Genomic DNA, 22,500 nt, shown 5'->3' with positions numbered 1-22,500 from the left:
GAGAGAGAGAGAACAACCTGAGATGACAATTTAACAACAGGGAGCTTGATGTAAGTACTTGTTAGCATCTACTAGCATTTTACGTTAGCATTTACTGTTCGCTTCGTTTTTTGGGGATTTATTCAGAAACAATTAGTTGTTAACGTCCCAAAATCTAACTGATTGGTCCTTGGATGATGACATATCACCCCTGAAGATTTCATGCAATTCGGGTTAATAGTCTTAACCCGAAAAGTTGGTCAAATACATACATACAAACCAATAAATAAATAAATAAATAACATAAAATGCACTGAGCAGGGTAATAACAATTAGCAGGGTGGTCAAATAATAGCAGAAAAACAAAAACCACGGGTATAAATGCAATAAACTGTACATCCCATAATCTGTTTTACTAAAATTATTGATGGTTTTTCTCTCCATTTCTATCGTTTGTTCATATTTTCCTTTACAAGAAAAAGTAAAAAACTAATTGTGCTGACCCACATATTTGTGCTGCTGCTTGAAAAATAAACTATAGTTTTAAAGGGACTCCAGAGTATTTGACAGCTAAAATTGACCAGAGTTGGAACAACAGTGGCAGGTGGGGAGTTTGACCGGGGGGCGGTACACCTGTCGAATGGTACCGCAGGTGTCCTGAGGCGAGCACAGCGAGGACAGATACCTCCCGGGGAGCAGAAGGGCAAAAGCTGGCTTGATCTTGATTTTCTATACAAACTGCTGACGAAGGAGCCGTACAATTTTCAAAAAGTTGCATTTTTGAAATGAGAAACAGTGACGTAACCGAGGGGATCGGGCAGCGGAGGGTGACTCACTGCAGTCTGCCAGGTGGACCGGTGGTCCTCCCCTCTTGCTCCTCGTGACGCAACTCAGAGAAAGAGAGGAAGAGAGAGGTGGAGGATTTCATCACGTTATGCTTCCCGCCACTGATGTCTCCAGACCTGCATCAATACACAGCTGCTCTCACAGCGTTCACCCCTTTAGAGCCCACTCGTTAAAGGGTTTTTGGACATAAGGCTTTAATGTACCATTAAATCTCATGTCAACCTGACTGGAATTTATCTTATTTACACATATTATTTTATTGGGATATAGTCTGTTATTATATCCTTATTATCCATGAAGTTGCATTCCCGCCATCTGCTGGTTATATGTATCTTCATTGGTTCCCATCGCCCTCTTCGTCCCTGATGACCGTTTCCCTCCCTCTCTTATCGGTAGCTTTTTCCTCCCCGATGACCATTTCCCTTCTTGCTCTTCTTCGTCTTCACTCTGGTTCGAACTTGCACTATCGTCATCTGCTGGTTCCAGCTAGTCCAATCTATTCCCACCACTCGAGAAAGAAAGAAAGAAAGAAAGAAAGAAAGAAAGAAAGAAAGAAAGAAAGAGAGAAAGAAAACTCCCTTCCCTGTACCAATCTTGCATAATAAGAATTAACCAAATATCATATCCTGGGTCATCGATGGTTGAAAAGAAAAGAAACAGAAATAGGTCCGGCCGCTCCAGCAGAATGAGAGAACAAAGAAGAGGCGAGGGAATAAAGACGAGGCTAGTGTGAGACGGCGCATGACGACGACGCAAACTTGGCCTCTCCCCGCCCGTCTGCCACGCGCTTCATTACTTACACTGTGCCTCCATTTTACATGACTCAACAAACCTCCTTGGGTTTCCTCCTTCAGCGTGAATTCATTATTCATGACCGCTCAATCAAGTCTGGGCTCGTGTGTGTGTGTGTAAGTTTGTGTGTGTGTGTGTGTGTGTGTGTGTGTGTGTGTGTGTGTGTGTGTGTGTGTGTGTGTGTGTGTGTGTGTGTGTGTGTGTGTGTGTGTGTGTGTGTGTGTGTGTGTAGTTAAACTTCTGGTTTAACATTTGTAATTTGCCACCAGCATCATAATAATTTCCACACTATACTGTGATATGCCTCAATATTTATACTATCTGATAACATGAACACCAAGCGAGTAGTGGTGGTCCGATGCTCGTGTTCGTAATGATTATTTTCGATCTTGGTGTCCCATATTGTAATATGAACGACACCAACAACGGCTTCCTGTTTGTTTGCTTCTCTCAGGTACGTGGTGCGCAGCCCGCCTGCTCTCTGGTGCCTGTTTGCCTGAGGGGTAACCAGCCTGTTTAGCACAAACTCTCACTTTTCTTCTCGTTCTGGTTGCTTCTTGTCACCTTGATAATGACGACACAGATTCCATGCCGCCATTTCGCTTCGCTTCCCTGAGCTTCATTAAAATATATTATTGCCAATTGTCTTATACGATCCCTTTAGCAGCCTCTTCATTCATCGTCTGTCTCTTTTAATTGGTTTTGACTGCCACCTACTATCTTCCAATAGGCCAGTTCTCAGAAAATATATTGCTCACTGCTGCCTACCTACTAATTTGTAATTTCACACCAGCATCATCACCTTTTCTACACCAAGAACAGACAAACGGATGCAAATATGCAAACATCCTCTTCAAATGTTTTGTTTCTCCTGTGTGAAGCTTTAGTCTTTCAATTGTTTGGTAGTGGTGGTCAATTCCAGGCCATGACCTTTCTCTGTGGTGGTTGCATGTTTCTTCCTGCCCAATGTCTTCCTCCCTAAATATTATAAAAGAAGGTAATATATGGGTGGATGGACGGACAGATGGAGAAACAGGAAACCATGACTGGCTCCCTCGAGCGAGAGTCCTTCAACCTCACATTCAGTTAACAGTAAAGTTGAGTTCGCAGTACACTCTCTTTGTACTCTAATTCATATTCCTTCATCGTACATCACTCGCCAGGAAACTCGTTAGCAAAGATGAAGTATAAATTGCCACTGCATTATGACTGATCGAGCTGTCTCAACTTTCCCCCGCATAAAAAAAAAACTGCTAAGGTCTTCTGTTTTACTGCATTGTTAAAGTGGCGCTCCGATTTGTTTCTGCAATCTACCAAAGGCTCAGTCAATCACCTGCTGACCTTAAACCTTATTAGTTATTACTGCAACTGCTATATGAAGAATGAAAACCTTTTGTTCCGTCGAGTGAAGCTGTTCTTTTCTTTCTTTGGACAGGAATGAAAGAATTCCTCCTGCGTCAAACTGAACCTTCAAAACTGAATCCTCATTGTGTGTGCTTTATGTTTCCATTGGTCTTCATGTGTTTTGTGCACGACTTCTCCCGTCAGTCACAGCTGCGTCAGTCCGTGCCCAAGATTAGGCTCCGTAATTAAATGTTTGCTTGTTTTTGTTTTTTTTTCATCGATTGCATTTGGACAGACAATCTGTATAACTTGGTTTTGGGAATCTGGCGTCGACATTATCTGGCGCGCTGTACCCGAGGGGAATGACTCTCAGATGCCGCTGATTAAGACACACTCGCTGCGCAGCCACAAATGGATTTACACAACTTTACTAATGTGTTTATCTAACCGCTGAAATCGTATGGATGCAATTATGACACAATGCGAAGCGCGACACGCGCGCCGATGTTGTTAGTATCATTTTGTGGCGGAGGGAAAGCCTTTGACTCCCGTACATATGAAGACTTCGCTTCCACTTGCCGCCGTTTGTCTTCTGTTTCAGAGGATGGCTTTTACTCATGAGTACGCCATGCTGCTAGCCAGCGGGCCCAACCGCACAAAAGTGAATACAGCAAGGCAGATAACATGATACCATCGTCAAAAGAAGCCAATACAAAAAAAAATCTAGAACTACACCCGGTAGAGCGCAGACTTTCGCCAACGCCACATTTGTTTGACTGTTAACCGAGTTAGCATCACTAGCATGATAGCCGTTAGCTCACATCGATGCTGACTAGCCTGTCAGGTAGCTACATCACTGTGTGAAACACTGATCAGGGAGCGTCTCCATGGCAACAGACGCTGATCTGTTTTGATCTCCTCCATGAGGTGCCTCTCTCATCCGCTTTGTATGGAAAAAGAATTCCGCAGTTTTTGGGGATTTATTCGTAAACAGTTAGCCGTTGACGTCCCAAAATCTAATCGATGGGTCCTTGCATGATGAGAAATCATCCCTGAAGATTTCATGCAATTTGGGTGAGTAGTTTTTGTGAAAAGTTGGTAAAATACATGCACACATGATAAATAAATAAATACATATACATACGCAGACAAAAACACAACCTTCTTGCCCAACCTTCGTTGGCGAAGGTAACAAAAACAAAAACAACGTCCTATCCAAGGCATGGCGGAGGTACCATCAGACTGTGAGGCTGCTCTGCTGCCTCAGGTAAAGGAGGCATTTAATTTATCAAAGGAAAAAAAACAGAAAACGAGACCCAAGTCTTTGAGAAGGATGAGTTCATGCTCACGTCCAGCAGCACAAAGAGAAAACCAACTGTTTTGATAAGTGAAAAACTTTGCAGAAAACTGAAATGTCCCACTGTGGAGCCTGCATGGATGGATGGATGGATGGATGTGCGTTTGAATAGGAAATATCATTGAACATAATTCCATTAATCAAATCCTGTTTCCTTCAAGGATGGAATACACACTTCCTGAAATATGCTGGGATGAATTGCTTCCCAGGGTTACATGAAAAGATGGACGAGTTTGGCAGCTTTGCAGAGTTGGCCCACTTCACGATATAAGCTTGAAGGCTTTGTCCAAACTTTGTTGAAATCTGCTTACTTGCACTTTCGAACTTTATTCCCTAATCTTGAACAGTTTCCAGGAAGTCCATGGTCGGCCTTGAAACAGTTCCCGCTCGGAACTCAAAATAGACACCAACGTGGCATCAATCTTCTCATCTGTCTCTAACGAGAAGGCAAATGAGAATTTCTTTTTTTTCTTTTTTTCGTAAAACTATTCCTGTATATGTCAGCAGACAGACCAGTACTTTTTGATCACAAAAGAGGAGAGTACCAAGACAAGATATTGACTTGAGTGCAGCAGCAGGGAACAATTACAGACCAGAAAACAAAGACGGAGAGATTAGGAGGGCAAAAATTAGAGGCAAGATAAGAGGAACAAGGGAGAAAGAAAGGGAAACGCCAGGCTCCTAACCTAATAATATCCTACTCCAAAGCACAGCAGGCTGGAAAGAGGAGGGCTGGGCCTCTTATTAACCAGGCTCATTTTATTTACACAGCTCTGACAGATGCAAGGCGACCCAACTCGATCTTCAGGTCCGACTCAAATCCGCAGTGAGATCTTCGCTGGATTTTTGCATGATTTTAATCGTTTGGCACTGGTGTCAGATGTCCTGATGCTATCAGATATAAGCTGATTTACAGTTATTACAAACTACAAAGGTTGTGTATTGGCACAAATATATCTCCTTCAGAGCACATCAGATGAAGGAGTTAAATTAAAATACACACTCACAGCAAGATTTTGCTGCCGTTGGGGGATACGTAAACAACTAGAGCTACTTGAACTGTTTCATGCTGAATTTTCTGTGTGTATACCAATGTTGTACCAGTATCTCTGTGCTCCACATTGGTATAAACACCCAGGTTTGGAGGAGTCATTGCTGTAGGTGAGAACGTGTTTCAAAAAGATCACTGGTACAAATAAAGGTCAACTACAGTAAATAAACTCATAAATTGGGAGGGGAATTGATCCGATTTTTCACGATTCCATCCAAACATTCCTGCACACTGGTCGTATTTCCTTCCTTTGACGAAATATCCACGTTGCAAGTACTCCAAGTTGCCGTGTTGACATCCTTTCTTGTGAAATGCAACCAAGCTTTCGAGCGTTTCCTGCTGGCTGCACCGGTGGATGACGTCGCCCTGCACGATAAGGGAATCGTTTGAGAATTTGGCAAACGATTCAAAGGAATCGGTTCTCAACAAGGAAAGGTTTTCGATTCCCACCCCTCCTCATAAGTCCTGCTTATAAGAAAATTAATCAGCGCTGATATTTCCGTCTCCTTGTCTTCGTCCACTTGACGGGACTGATGTTTATTCGGTGTCTCTCTCCGGAGTTGAACCCTTGTTAACCGGCTGAAGGTCATTTTGTCGGCGCCGCCGCGGGATTTAAGTCCACACTGCGAAGGCAATAACCTCGACCACCACTCAGCTGCTGAGAGGGATGTTGCTAATGGTTCTGCGCAGCTCGGTCCAACTACGACCAGAGTCAACCTTATTATCTTACATTGTGCATCTAAAGGCACTTACTGACTTTCTCTTTCCTGCTCCCACACCTCGGCAGCAGAGGTCCGGCTCGCCTGAAGTTGCTGAATTATTCAATTACGTCTTCGGAGGCCAAAGAGCATCTGATGGATCAAAACGTGAATCATTATGATGAATCCAACCATCTGTCCATTAGTTTCCTTCTCTCTCTTGTTCTCCGCTCCGGCTCATCCCAGCTGCTCGTCTTTTGGCCCAAAAAAAAAAAAAAAAGAAGAAGAAGAAGAAGAAAAAAACACTCGCACGCTCTGCAATTAACACCAATTTCCCGTTCTGCCGATTGAGAAACCACTGTTCGTCTGTGTGAAAATTACAGTGTGAGTGTCACACTCCCCTCCCCGCGCGCTTTCTAAACATTGTAAACCACTCGCCGGAGTAATGAGTGACTCACTCACTCCGTCCGGACTTCTATCATCATCGTTTGTCTGCCTCATATTCTTTCCAGAAAGATAGAGGGAATGTTGCTATAATTGCACACAGTTTGTTTTCAAGTCAACACAGAGCGGTTACGTGTGTGTACGTGTGTGTTGTTACGACGTAGAAAGAAAGGCATGAGAGCTTCTGAGATGACAAAAAGCTATTTTTAGTGTCCACTTGGACAGAGAAATGGGAGGGCGGGGCGGGGCCGGGGGGAAGAGAAGAAAACAAGTGATGTAAAAAGGGAGGACGGAGAACAAAAGAGAAGACATACGCTGTATATAGCGACAAAACAGACTATTTCTGCTCGGGGAAAAAAAACAACTAAAGATGACCAAAAGCCCTTCAGAATAAAGTGTCAGACATTAGGCTTTTCTATTGTTGTAGCTGTGGTTGTCCTGTTTCACTGGATGTGTGACATCACTATACTGTTATATGCTGTTTTGTCTCTGTTTAATGAGGGTCAATCTAAAACATCATCATTCATGATTGGTTGATTCATTGTTTTGTCGACAAAATGAAAATGATTGGCTATTGTGAACGCAGCCCTCAGTTACGGCTTCATCTTTTAGGTTATAAGAGCAGAGAATTGCTTCTAGAAAGCCTTTTGCTCAAAGGTTTAACGGAAACTTTACACTTGCAACACAATCATGGGTTCTCCACAACACGGGCACATCGTTTTACTTTTGAAGTATTTGGATGTCGGAGGGTTGGTAAAACCTCAGAGTACGTTAAACGTGGTTAATGGTTAAAAGCGCTTTCAGAAATGTGTAAAAATTAAATGACATATACAGCTGTCTTCAGGTAAATTAATAAAGACAATTGATTCATCTTTTTATCTGAAAATGGAAAATATAATCATCAGAAAGGCTGAAAGTAACAACTTGCCGCAGCTTTATTTCATTGTTTTTTATCTATTTAATTAATTTCTGTTTATTCAATTGCTGAGAAATGCACCTAGTGGAGGGTTTGTTTGGAAAAAAAAATAAGCAAATCTGGCAAATCCTGTTAAGGGACCACTAAATTATGCATTTATCTTCTTTTGTCCAAGTTTTCAAAATTAACATTCCAATAAAGATGAACTATATTACTATGTTTACTTTTCGTAGTATTCATCATATTACTAGATACAATACACATTATTCACTGGCTAAATAACTGTCACATATGAAGCTTTAAAGTCCAAGGCTATTGTGAGAGGAAATGATTAATAGTTTGCTATAACTACAAGTTAGGAGTTCGCATTAGTGACATAAAGCTTATTAGTAACTTGAAATATTTACGTCAGTATTGCAGTGTGGACATCAATCAGATGATGTTTGACAGAAGTATTGCACTTATACATGTTTAATCCGGTAATCTTTGGGTACATTTCTGTCGGCATGCATCTATACATTTTTGCAATTGCGGTGAAAACAGCTTGAAAGCCCATTTTCCAGGTCGATCTATTGCCGCATGTCTGTCTTTTGTCTCTGGCAATACGTGACATATGTTTCCTCACAGAAAACAGGCTGAGGGCCAGATGATGTCACTGTCCCTCCGTCGTCCCGTTTACCTTCCTATCATCCCTGTCCCCGCGTCCGTACGTCTGTCCGGGGAGGCCGAGGGGAAACACACACACACACACACACACACACACACACACACACACACACACACACACACACACACACACACACACACACACACACCCGTCGACAGAAAAAGCCCCGGGGCTGTGGAAGTGAGAGGCAACAGAGCGGAATCTATCCGTACATCTATATTCAGGTCAGTGTGTGTGTGTGTGTGTGTGTGTGTGTGTGTGTGTGTGTGTGTGTGTGTGTGTGTGTGTGTGTGTGCCAATGTCACAACAATCGCCCAGCCGGGGCCTTCCTCCACCCATTTCACAACCTTTTTCCTCATCTCAAGCAACAAGCATAACGTTACAAATATTCATTCCTCCACCTTTTGAGGACTGAAATCCGGAGTTCTTACAAAAAACAAAACAAAACAAAAACGCCACCCTTGTGAAATCTCGCCGGTCAACAAAAATAACAAAGAAATGTGGTTTTTGTTTTCTCCCGTCTGTGACTTTTCCGCGTTGTGCAGGTGGCCAGTGTGAGCGCAGCAGACGGAGGCCATAGCGGAGGGGAAACGCGAGCTGGTCACGGTAACACACACTGACAGGACGCCAACAACAGTATTGATGCACACTTCATGTCACTGTCAACCAACACGCCGCCTCAAAGCAAATACCAACAACCGAAGGGGGGTGGGGGTGAAATGTATCTACCCTGTGTGATGTGTATTACCCCGATGGATGCCACTTCGCCAGCAGAACCGACCACTAAACATGGAGTTCATGTTTTATTTATGTTCATGCACATGTGATCACGGTCACTATTTCTTCTGCACATGCACAACCAGACTGACAACAATAACATGGAGTCCAGAGTGCTGGTCAGCGTGGAGACCAATTGCTGCAGATACTGCGTGGGTCTATTTAACCAAGAAAGACAACTAATAAAATGTTTCATTGTTTAGATAAATAGTGTCCAAAAAAAAAAAAAAAGAATTTACTTCAGGGGCCACAAACTGTGCGTGGTTTCCTTACAGAAACAAACAACAGCACCCACTAGTGGTCGAACTACATTGTTTTCAGTGTTTCCGATCATTTTCAAAAGGCAGTCGTGTAAACGCCAAACTTTGACGAAACGGAAACGATGCGTTTTCACGATAATTGTTGCGTAAAGGCGTCAATTCAAAATCACAAGTGTGTGTGTTTTCTCTGCATGTATCAAGCACAAAGAAAAGATCTAGCGACAGAATCTGTCGCCTTCACATTCCTGGGAGTGTCGTTATCCCGTTACGAACGGCGCGCGGAGCGGCTGACGTGTCGGGGATGAGAAACTTCGCACGCCGCTGAAGCTCCACTTCCATTTTTACGTTGCTCATCTGGTATCGGCGGGACGCCGGGACACTGATGCCGCGCGCGTGTCGTTTCCCACGATACCGATGTGTGAATCCACTGTCACCGCCAAATTTTTATACCGTCTCCCAAGGTGGAAAGATTCTTTCACATTTATAGTGTATTGTTCTCTGCCCACGTGTCTGTGTGGTTTCTTTACAAAAACAAGCAACAGCGCCCTCCCATGGCCCGGCAGACTAACTACATCGTTGTCAGTGTGTCTGGTGCTGCAGTGTAGATGCAAGACTATTTTTATTTAAAGGGATTAGGTGCCTCAAAGTCCAAAAATAAAATTCCTGCTCTACTACAACTTCAATTAGTTCTCTCTTCGCTTCACAAGCTGATTACAGGATGAAAACACAAATTTCTGATCTAATAAACAAGCAGTGGTTCAAGATGTTTTTTACGGCAAAAGTAGAAACTTAGACATGTTTTACAGATAATTTCTTCAGTGTATCAGTAAACTTTACATTACCTTATAGAAGTCGATTTTTTTTTATTGCACTTAAGTGCAAATTACTGGTACGTGAAGTGGTTTGAAAGAACTTTTGACAGTAACTACTAGTATAAGACGCTATCTAGTAATTTCCTAATAAAATCTCAAGCAGACAAAAACACACAGGAAAAAAAAATCGACTGAAAGAAATTGAAAAGTTTAAGAGAATTGGATTCAGAATCTTGCAGCAAATGAGACAAATCACGGCACAACCTCGGTCTAAGGCTGTCCGGGAGTTGTCTAAATCTTTCTTCAACCAATCAGCTTTTATCGGGTGAAATAAACAAGAGTTGTTTTAAAGAATACGTGCAGGTGCAAGTCTGAACTTCAGACAGCGAAGGGCAGACAGTCGTAGGACAGAGTGTCCCGGGAACACAGCCTGTCAATGTCACACAAGCCTCATCTTTGAAAAACAACTTTTTCTAAACTCTTATGTATTGTTCACATTATGAATGGGGATCAATTTCAAGAGTTTTTCACACAAACGGTGAACAAATTTTAGGTCAAAGGTAACTAAAAACCAAAATAGTAAATACAAATATAAATAGTTCAACGACACAAAATTGCGAGTATTAGTGATTTGTTACTCTCACACCTCAGTATAGAGTAAAAATGCGAATATTTACTGTCTTTGGCCCCATTTGCGCAACATTTTCAAAAGAAAATGAATCGAATCATCGTGTTTTAGATGTCTGTTTACACAACAAGGGTACTCAAACGCCCCGACTCCGTCGTCGTGTAAACGGGTGAAAACACAACTTTTTGGAAACGCCTCCAGAGTGTCATGACTCTCAGTCCATATCCTCCTGGGACTCGAAATAACAATCCAAACATGCAACAGCCCCCACTAGTGGCCCAACATGACTACTACATTTCCGTGTAAACACACATAATTTTGAAGGCGATTGCTGAAATGAAAACGCAAAAGCAATGCGTTCTCATTTGAAACGCTGTCGTGGAAGTTACACCGGTTGGCTTCACTCTTTGTCGCTGTTGTTGGAGTGAAACACTATTTATTAGAGGAGGAAGCACTTTCTTTAATTCAAGGACTTTAGACTTTGCACTAAAATGTGAAATAACAAGACGACCTTGTGTTTCTGATTGTGCTAATCAAATAAAATGGTCGCGTCTGTTTTGAGGCTGTTAACACCGGATTTGCCCCTCGTAGAAACCCACGTTTTAAAACTCTCTAGACCACACGGTAAACTTGGGAAACTGCGAAATGCTTTTAATTTGAACGTCCATGTCAATGTTCTAACGTGAAATCAAAGAGGAAATGTGGGAAGTACTGCTTCAGACACTTAAAAAAGGGGCCACGCTATTCTGAAATTATGCTTTGGTTGTTAAAGTTCCTGTCATTAGAAAGTACAAATCACCATGACTTCAATATCTTAAAGTGAATACCAGGATGTGTAATACTAAGAACAATCGCCACCTCGACATGCTGATAACACAAAGCTTTTGATAAGATGAAAACCCCACACAGACAATGAATTAATATATAAAAAAACTTTTTTCCATGCATAGATATTTAACTGATGGATGACTTCGTTCATCTGTGGCTCCACTCCAACAGTAAATATATGCATTCAGCCTCATCATGGCACTTAAAGCTCTTTTCCCAAAGATGTTCAATTTGCACAAGTTGTCCCACCGAAACTCAACATCCTAATGTAGATTTGAAATTTGGGAATTGCCTCCGTTTTCTGAGATTTTGCATTAGTGGGGTCCAGGGTGTTATCCTGTCTCCAGGCCGGCCTTATAGAACTGCCCATCATCCTGATGGACAATGCAGAAAGAGGATGGGACTCTCCTCGTGCCTTCTACAGACTTTTTGTTTGTCGTTTCATCACAATCTACCAACTCGTTTGGTTGCTATGCCAGTCATTCCAGGTTTGTGGACGATTATTACGGTTGGAAAATTAACTTTATATAATATTGATCCCTTTAAAAATGTGATGTTGTATACTATATGTGCATCAACAGAGTCTGTATAGGAGTGATGTGTGAGGACCGAATGTTTTCAACCTGAACCCAAATAAACGTTGGAACCTTGAAATGCTCTTGGACACACGACAAGTCTTGAGAGCCGATTTCTACTCCGACTCTCTGCCTCGTTTTTCTGTCTCTTTCTAAAACAGCAAGAGACCGGAGGAAGGTGTGAGCGCAGAGTCCTGCTAATAGAGTACATCAGATCCAGAGCAGGCAGCCAAGACGAGCGAACGCTGCGTTTCGCACCTCGTGCTTCGGCACCACCGTCACTGGTGTGTGCGTGTGTGTGTGTGTGTGTGTGTGTGTGTGTGCGTGTGTGTGTGTGTGTGTGTGGATGGATGCACGTAGAGAAATTAAACCTGAAAGCAATGCAAACTGAGAGACCCCCCCCCCCCCCTCTCCAGGACGTGCAGGGTTTGCAGACTCTCGTGTTCGTCTCGTAGGTTTTCTCCGATCGGGCTACTGACTAATAAATAACGTAAATATAAAAGGCGCCTTCGCGTTTTGACACGCTCGCTTCTCTCGTCACTGGTCCCTTTAGGTTTCTCACCTCCAGCCGACGCAAAAATAAATAAAAAATACAACAAAACACGCTGTTCCTCTTTCTCCCTCCCACTGAACATATGAACACACACACACACACACACACACACACACACACACACACACACACACACACACACACACACACACACGATCAGACAGCACAGAGTCACTCTTCACAGGAACAGTCTGTCCCGTTAATGTGAGGTCGCGGCAGACCGTTTTTCCTCTTATCAGGCCTCTGGATTTAAATAAAGCCTCTCGCTGATACACTGTTGCCTGGAAACACAATAGGATGAATCAATAATGGAATTTTCACCCCCACCCCCCCCCCGAGGCCGACTGAGACCCCTTTAGACGTGAGCCGTGGTTGCCCCCCTACCCCGCCACTATGTTTTGTGCGGCCGCAGATTTCCACCGTCACTACTCCACGCATTGTATCTGTAACGAGATTGTCAGTGGGGGGATCTTCTGTTCCCGCGTCAATCCGTCAGACCTGCCAGCTCTGAATTATTTCCCAGGAGAACAGGTTATTCGTACACACTTCCATTTAAAAGAAAAATGTGCTCTGCAGGGGCTGGTCCAAATGGAAAAATGTCATTTGTGCGACTGATAGACGCATCAGCTGAGACCCCAACAGGTCTCAGCTGATGCGTGAGCTGCGATGGCATTTAGAGGAAGTGCACCCATGACCTGAATGCCCAGGCGCGTCTTATGTAACGGCAAAAAAAACATCGAACGCTTGATACTTGCCTTTTCCCAAGTAGGAGGAATCATCAAAAGATATCCGTGTGTTTCCACTGTAGGGAACCAGCGTCTAAACTTTGTTAGGGAGTAGTTTGTTGTTTTTTTTTTTTAATAACTAATAACTGCTTAGTGGATCCTGGGGCCACACTGGAGCCTCTTCTTTTCCCAACAGATCTTATATTTGACACTACTGTCTTATATCAACAATTTTGGCTCATAAAATTCTGAACTCCACTGAGTCCAACTGAGATAGACAATAAATCTAACTTCGTAGGTTAGATTAAAAAGAGGGGTTTTACCTTTTTTAATCATGAAATTGACTTTATGTTGTTGTTGTTTGTTTTTGTGTGTAAAACATAATGGGATCTGCTCAAAGCAATTTATCTCATCTGTTATTGAAACCTGACCAGGTCAGTATTAATCTTCATGGTCTTTATTATACGAAATGACTTGAAACCACATTCAGGACTCCCCGTCGGCAGATGGGTCCTCGTGGATCTGCTCGAGATCTCTGAATTTATTTTTCTATTGCAAATGATTAAATGGAGGTTCGACGGGTCACAGCTGCAGCATCACTTTCGGCCTGGCAGCAGCTTTTTTAGCCCATTTCGCCATCTTCTCAGTTTCTGCTCATCCTCCGATCGTCAGCTTTTCCTGCAAAAGCGTTCCTCCTTGTTTACTGACGCCAAATGAACAAATGAGGGAATAAACTCACACCGCCCGGGCAGAGGCGATGTGGCTCAAAAAAGTTCTGAAAATATCTTTCTGTCTGAGGACTGTTTGTGAAACCGCAGATGATTTCAAGGCCCAATCAAACACATCGTCATCTTAACTTTGTGTGCACAAATTTGAAATCTTTCGACAAATCAGTGAGATCAATGGAAATAGGAAGCCATTGAACTACTGTTCGAGGAAGATTTACCAGCTGTAGCCCTGATCAATGCACACCAATAAAATCTGATCAGCAGCAGGCCATGGGCATTAAAAATGTGACACTAACTATTCTCAGCACCGAAAGTACTATGTATTTATTTGTTTATTGGTTTGTATGTATGCATGTATTTTTCCAACTTTACGCAAAATCTACTAACCCGAATTGCATGAAATTTTCAGGGATGATTTGTCATCATCCAAGGACCAATCGATTAGATTTTTAGACATTACCAGCTAACTGTTACCGAATAAATCCTCAAAAACTGCAAAAAAAAAATCCCATACAAAGAGATCAGCATATTTTAGTACCGTGCTGAGTTCATGCATCAGGGACGTAATCCGTCCGCGAAGACTTACCTTGACGTAGAGTTGCTGGAACTCCTCCAGGTTGAGCCGGCCGGTGGGACAGTCCTTCAGGAATCCCTTGTACCACTGCTTCAGCTCGTGTTCGTTAAACTCTGTGTTCTTCACCAGGTCCTCCATCACTTCAGGGGTCAACTTGCTGTTCTGTTTCCCCATTTTGCCTGCCGAACAGGAGCCGGGGTAAGAGAACACAAAATAGACAGGGTCAATGAACGAGCGTTTTTCTCGAGTAACACAGAAACACAAGACGCAGCCTCCGCATGCTGCGAATCTGCAGGAAAAGTCCCGAGGACGTAAAAAAAAAAGAAGAACCATCCATCATGGCAGAAAGGAGAGTGCAAACCAAAGCTGCCTCTAAAAATAAGCTTTCAAGACAAATTGACGGTAATGCAAGGCGGAGGGGCTCGTGTCACATGGTGGAAAGTAGTGCTGTTTTGTTTCTACCTCTTGGGTAAAAGGGTTAGATTATCAGAGGGGCAACTTTGTTTTCTGCTAGTTGTCCCAGATTGGCTTGATTTTTTTTAAAATAAATCACAACCTCTGAAACTCTCCTCATCAGACTTTCTGTGCTGCATTAATTACTATTAATTTTAATATGAATATATTTAATTCCAGTGGACAAAACAGTAAATGACAGTTTGCTCGGTGTAAAGCGAATCCTGCTACGCTAATTTAAACAATAACTGTTGAGACGCGGATGGATGAATGGATGAATGGATGAATGGATGAATGGATGGATGGATGAATGGATGAATGGATGGATGAAAATAGTCATATTTATGGACCTGATTTACTAACGGGTCAAACTGAGAATCACAACTATTGCAATATATGATTTCAACAAGTTTGTTTTCGTGAACAAAAAAAACCCCCAAAAAACCCCCAAAAAAAACAAGTGATTTCATGCTGATAGATTAATGTGCAATATACAATGTGATTTATAGAGCTTTGTTTATGGTCGCATCTGTTTCAGTGCGTTTCAAATGAACGTGGTGGGCGGCATTTCCCCAACTGGCTCACAATGACATTTACCTGAGATTTTCATTTGAAGGTACTTTCTGTATTATTTATTGTTATAGATTATTTGTTGTCTCTCTCTAGTATGTTTGACAGCTTCCTCCACCACATGATCCTATTTTCAGTAATTTCTCATGTAATCAGAGTAAACCCCTCACGTGAATGCTCCTCTTTGTGTGTGACGCCACTCATAATATTATTCTTAATTCATCGCGTGCAAAAACACGCAAACTGAAATAGTGCCCACGAGCAATGGAGAGTTCTTTATGCAGGATCTTAGTGCCATATGTAAATATTCTGCTAAATCAGTTAGGAGTCACTAAAATCACACTTATTTCACAGTTAGTGGCTTCAAGATCTTTCAGCACCCTTCTTGGTACACAGAATCTTTTAATATTCATTTAAAATGGCGTTTTTATCAGTCAGTTTATCTGAGTTACTTGTCATGAAACATGAGGAAATGTGCAACCATTCATGACTGCATTAAAGCATTAAAGATGTTTCCCAATCGAGCCACTTAGCTTCTTTTTTTTTTTTTTTTTTCCTCCAGGCGGCGAATATCTAAAGTTATTAATGGAATCTTGAAGTATTTGCCCCACTGTGACTTTTTCCAAAATCTTAAGCATGTTTTGGTTTAATGTCTTTGCCGCAGCTGTGTGCGCCCAGCTGGATCTCTGTCTGGCACTGGCTCGTGCCTTGATTAGTTCATTAACCAACCCATAATTATCGTAATTTGCCAAGGATGGTTGGAGTTTTGGAAGGTTTCTCCTCTCCGTCTCTGCCGGGACGTGGCATTTAGGCCTCTTTAGCGAGGATGTTTCTCCAGTTGCTGCTGCAGACATTCGGAGCCTCGCCGTGAGCTCAAAGCAGCGACGGACATAACTTTGTCGGCCCACCTCACGCCTTTATTCATTTGGGTGAATCGCTATCCTTCACAAAGCTTCTTTCTCAGCATTCAGTGTTGGTATTGATCATGTTTTGGGCAGGACGGTGATTTAAGAGTAAGCGTTCTGTCAGACTCAGTTTCATGACTGCAGCCAGGCAAACTTCTTCCAAAATAGTCCCTGCTCACAACTGTAAAGTTTCACAGGCTGAACTATAACTCTGCCAAGAGAAATAAATTCTGTGTCAGGTTATTTTAAGTGAGACTGGACCGTTTTATGTGCGTAATAAATACAAATCATTTCATAGTGCTGTGGCATAAATATGAATCAATGTGCTGGTGGAAGGGAGGAAAAACCAAATAAATCTAAGAAAGAAAAGTAAGTTTTTAGATTACATGAGGGGTATCAATCTTCTCTTCAAAGTATTTTTCAAACTTTCAATAGAATCTATTTCAGGCCCAAAGCTGAATGAGACGAGGTTCAAAATAAGCTCTGTATTGGTTTATTTATACAGTGAGGCGATCATATTTTCTTCCAAACAGGACTACAAAACCTTGTAAACTGTGTGTGTGAATGTGAAGGGGGTGGGGTCTTTATATTCTAAAAAATCTCCACAATCTGGGGCCCATTAGTCAGAGAAAGATAAATATAGTTCACTCTGAAAAACAATTTCAAAACGTTTTCTGAATCAGGCTCAGCGTGGCTCGAGTTCACAGGAGCTTCTGATTAATGATGGACAAAAGTGAAAATCGAGTTATGTAATGACTAATCATGCCAGTACAATGCCTGTGCACTAGCTATTACAACCTTAATAAACTAATGGCTTCAACATCATGTGGCACAGTGCAAAAAGCAAAAAGTCACATCTAGATGAGGGTAAAAACCTTGTGGACCTTTGTATGGTGGGTGGTGACATGTTGTTACGTTTAACTTTGTGAGCTCCACAAAAATGTCATCCTGACTACGACTTGCCCAAATTGTGACCAAACACCTCTTACGTAAAGACAGAGAATTATGGCTACTAATTTTAAGAAAATTGTGATTTTCATATTATAATTACAGACCATTTACATTCGAAAGACTGTATGTCAAACCACTCGTGTATAAATGGTTTGGAATTGGTTCTTGGGTCACACGGAATGGGGATGGGGGTGTTATGTGACCCGCAGGCCTCCAGTCTGCTGTGTCATGAAGGAACCAAAACTGTATGATGTTGCATTAGAACAGCAGCATTAAGCATAGCTAAACGCTCTTTAGCGTGAGCAGCTCGTTTAACAGCAGCAGCCGCGAGTGCTCGGCGTAAATGGCACCCGAGTGAGTCTGTCATATTTGAGTTCGTTGGATTTGGAGAGGAGCTCAAGGACAGCTCTGAGAAATGCTTGTACCTCATTACGTAGTGATTGTTATGCATGTGAAATGTAGAAAAATATTTTCACTACTGGGCTGTAATGATCGACATTTGTAGGCATGAAAAAAAAAAAACCTTTGTTCTGCTCGTCTGAAAACGCACATTCTAAAATCAGCTGAACTGGAGCATCTAACGAAGTGCCTGCTAAATTTAGAGCGTTATAATTATTAAAAATATATAAATATATTAACAATACTGCTGTGAGTTTAGAACAACTGGTCCATATTGAGGATTGGTTATGGTTATTCATATTCGCTAGTGAGGCACAAATACCAGTACTACCCTTGAGCTACTTGCCGATACGGAGTACCAGGGGCTCACAATTCAAAATATTATGGATTTGATGGGAGCCATTCAGCAAATCAATAATCTGAGACATTTTGTTGCATAAAGCCAAAACACCATAGCGTCCTCATTCCGTACTATGATGTGTGTGAGTACTCTCTACAGTACTTTTATCAAGGATTATATAATGTGACCACACAAAAGTGTTTGGATAGAAATCTTGCATCTCTCAAATAGGATGCTTTTCAGGAGGATAGGGAAAAAAAAGGTGAGCCATCGGGCAGCCGTAGTCCATTCAGTTACTTCTGAAAAAGAGAGGAAGTTGTGTAATTTTCTCAATCATAGTTGACCCTGTGATCCTTTAACTGCAGCTTCAATGTGGAAATCCAGTAAATTGGTGTTCAGAGATTTCCAGCGGCGACTCGAATCATTTAGCTGCAGTGGAACAACACAACAGTTATCCTACCGCCACTGACGGACAAAGTGTACGATAAAATCTCTTTTTGTCTCTCGGTCTCTTTTTGTATTATTTGTTTCGTTTGCCTTCAAACTTGAAATGGGTGTCTGACTCATCCAGTAATTTACAAACAGTCTTTTGGCCATTGGAAATTGATGCTCTTGTTTACTTCAAGCTCAGTTCGGACCTTTTGCACATTCTGTTCAATTTCATATTTTATCTTGGGCAGTTTTGTTGGGAGCAATTCACCACAGAGCGCAAATTGTCTGCCTTCAAAAGGGCTCATTTCTTTTCAGACTGAGTAAAATATTTCTCAGCTTTTGGAGCTTGTTAACAGATTCTGTAGAAATGTTTTTACTCTGGATAACCAATACTCTTTTTCACCAAGTCAGGTTTCTGTACGTTGTGTTAAGGTGTCCCTCAGGGATCAACATTGCATTGCTTTTACTATAAGATTTTGACTCTTGAAAACTGGACAAGATTTGGAATTTCGAGTGCACTTAGTGTTTTTTTTATTTTTATTTTGTTTTCATGCTATATTTTACACGTTGGCATTAACAGGTAGTTGGCGTATCATGGAATTTATTTATCATCATTTATTTATGACAATTTCCAATGCAAATAAATGTAGTGACAGCTCATGCTGTGTACAGCAAAGGTTACACTGGAACAACAGATCGTCAGATAGGCCACTAACATCCCTCAAAGTTTCTTAGATTTGTGTCCAACAGTGAATTTTCCCATCCTTGATCAGAGGCAAGCTTTCAAATCAGGACATAAACACAAGATACAAATGATTTTCTTTTTTTTAACATTTAAGAGGCGATGATGCAATCACCATAACTGTTCTGTGGTGCTTCATATTGACATTTAGACTTTATCAGGAAAATGGGCTCCAATGGATAGATGGATGGGAGGTCAGTGATCTCTAATTACGTGTGTCTTTGCGTCACTATTAGAAAAACAGATCTTTTATTAAGTGTGTTTGGAGCTGGAGGAAAACACAACTTTTCTGAAATGCTGCCACTGCACACATGCACACCACGGTTGTAGTTCTTCTGCACATAGATTGACACTAACAACAATGGCCGACTCCAGAGTGTCATGCCTCCCAGTCCATATTCTCCTGGGACTTGGTGGTTTTATCATCATAATAGCAATTAATCTTCGTTATCTACCCAAACGAATGACTGTGTACTCTCATTGATAACATTTATAGCCTATTGTTCACTGCGGGCATATGCGTGCGTGGTTTCATTACAAGGACAACCGACAGAGCCAACTCGTATCCTGGCATGCTAACTATATATTGTTAACAAAAAACAGGGACATATCAACGTTTGAAAAGAAAGATGGACCATCCTTAAGTTTAACCGCAGCTTATAAATACAGGTGCTGGAAAATGTCAAAATGGTATGATTGTAATTTATCTTTGACACAGTCACAATAAATGTATTAAATCATGGATTCATTAAATATCAGCTTTAAACTCTCCTTATCATCTGAATGGTGATATTCCCTCTCAATTCATGTTGGCCCGTCCTTGAACTCATCACAAATCCAAACCCTGCATTTTGGATTTTCTTAATTTGATATACAAAACTCCACCGAACCTCCTGACGTACAACATTGCCAGACATCGTACAGTCGGAGATATCGAGTTGCAGAAACAATGCAGTGATTTGTGTCATGTTCCCAGATTGAAAGTCTAGAGCATTGCTGCGAGCAGTGCAGGTTAGTACTGCCGAGCGGAGTATCGGGTGAGCGGCTGAGTGAGAGCAGCACTGCAACTGTGAGCACAGTTCAGGTTGTGTGACAGTAAATAAAAGCCACAACTAATCGAGATTCCCAACAGAGCTTTCGTGTCTCGCCACCTGCTGATCCCACCTGTTTGTTCACCTGAAGTCTCCGAACGGAGGTGCCCTTCGTTTCTCCTGCAGACCCGCGGTGGGCAGCTGGCTGGCCTAATTTACAGCCTAAATGCCTGGCAATGTTCTCAAGTTGAATTTATTTTGCTGAGAAAATCAGCCGGTTTGGGCTATTAGACACGGGCTCATCGCCACATATCAAATATATTCCCAAGTTTTGTGTTGCTGGTCTGTCAGTGGTTTGTTTGAGTGTGAGTCGAGTTTTAGTTTTACTTATTGGAGAGGCGGTCTTAATCTTAATTTACCAAAATCCTGGATAAAGTCTGATAAATCTCATGCTCGCAAAAATAGATTGTGTGCATTGTTGGGGAGAGGGGCTTGTGTGCATTAGGTTCCGTTTACACGAGGATGATCCGCTGGAAACAGTGTCGTTTCTGCGTTTGTTCCCCAGGAGCACAAAAGAAAATGTGATGCCATGGAATCGGGAAGTTAATAAACATATGAGAACGCATTGCAATTAAATAAAAAAAAAAAACACAATTTGGAACATAATCTGTCACAAAGTCACCTTTAGAAAATGTTGCAAGACCGAGGAAGACGTATGACATAGAGATCTCATCATGAAGTGTGCAGATAAAAGTTGTGGGGAGCCCGCGGATAAAATACCTCCGATCACAATAACAGAAATACAAGACCCAGCTAACATGAAGACGTTATAAGTGAAAGGGCATTGTTTCCACGTTTTCATTTTGGAAAAACATCGGGGGGAAAAAACTAATACGTTTACACAGAAATGGCAGAAAATTGTGTAGTTTCCATGTTGGGCCAATAGTGGGTGCTATTGTTTTTTTTTTTTGTTTTTTTTTTTAAAGAAACCACAGAAATGTGCAGAGAGAATAATACAATATAAACATTAACCAGAGTGAGTCCACAGACTTTAGTATGGACAGACGGTCAAGTTGGATTGCTGTTACATTAACTCTCAACTCTAAAACTGCCCAGGCCCAGGGGAATATGGACTGGGAGCCGTGACGCTCTAAAGGCCGCCATTGTTGTTGTTGTGCATCTACTCGCGCATGTGCAGAGGAATTATTTACTAAGGCCATGGTGCGCATGCAAAGTGTCAGATAAGTTGCGTTTTCACCCATTTCCATGGCGATGGAGTCGTAGCGTTTTCAAAAAGTTGCGCTTTCAGTGGCTTGCGCAAAGAGATCCTCAAAACCCCACGAAAGTTTTCTCTTTTACTGTAACTTGGAAACGTTGCGTAAATGGTGTTAGAACAACAGAGACGTTTTCAGAGGTTGTAAATCACATTGAGCGTGGCGTATTCATCCATTAGCGTCATCTCCTCCCAGTATTTCGCAATATCTAGAAAATGTGTCAAATGAGACGCAGTCCGGGAAGTAGATAAACATCCCTACGTGTGAGCACACATTATCACGTCGGTGCTCGTTCATATTCTTGTGAAACCTCTGTGGCTCGGGCTCCTGGGGCGCATCACAGGGCAAACCACACAGAGAGAGATTTATATTTTCATATATACAAAGAAGAAAACAACGACATTTGCTTGGATCGCATGTGCGTACTGACAAACAACATGTAACAATACCGCCTCTGCACCACCTAATGCTCCAGCAAACTGGAGTCTCCGGTCAGAGTGAGACGTCTCAGTGCTGCAGTCAAGCCGACGAGACGGATCGTTCCGACACGACTTGCTAACACCTCTCTGCTGGCGCCGGGCCGCGGCTGCTGAGACGGCAGCTGAATCAGGGGACAGATGTGAGCACGGGACTTTGCGGCTGCCTCCCGTCACGTCGCCACGGAGGCGTGTGTCTGTGCCGATTGCATTCACAATTAAGCGTGCATGCTAAGTATCGGGGAGGGGGAAATGACGGCGTTCCTGTCCTTTATTATTGATGCCACCGCCGTCCTGTCACATGTGCACGTGACCACGTGCATTTGGCAGCCCACGATGAGAGAAATCATAACGAAGTAAAAGTGTGAGACAT

General features: G+C 42.2%; 1 protein-coding gene across 1 annotated transcript in view; it reads right to left on the bottom strand.

The window, feature by feature from the left end:
• vsnl1a (visinin-like 1a) overlaps window positions 1–22,500 on the bottom strand; it is a 39,355-nt gene that overhangs the window by 13,793 nt on the left and 3,062 nt on the right. Inside the window, exon 2 of the mRNA XM_080491439.1 lies at window positions 14,567–14,733. Within this exon, the coding sequence (XP_080347565.1) occupies window positions 14,567–14,728 (162 nt within the window). The 5' untranslated portion in view covers window positions 14,729–14,733. The remainder of the gene's footprint in view (window positions 1–14,566; window positions 14,734–22,500) is intronic.

This window comes from Lipophrys pholis (assembly GCF_963383615.2).
Source record: "Lipophrys pholis genome assembly, chromosome: 21".
Classification (NCBI taxonomy): domain Eukaryota; kingdom Metazoa; phylum Chordata; class Actinopteri; order Blenniiformes; family Blenniidae; genus Lipophrys; species Lipophrys pholis.
This window is presented reverse-complemented; position numbering and strand designations above follow the sequence as displayed.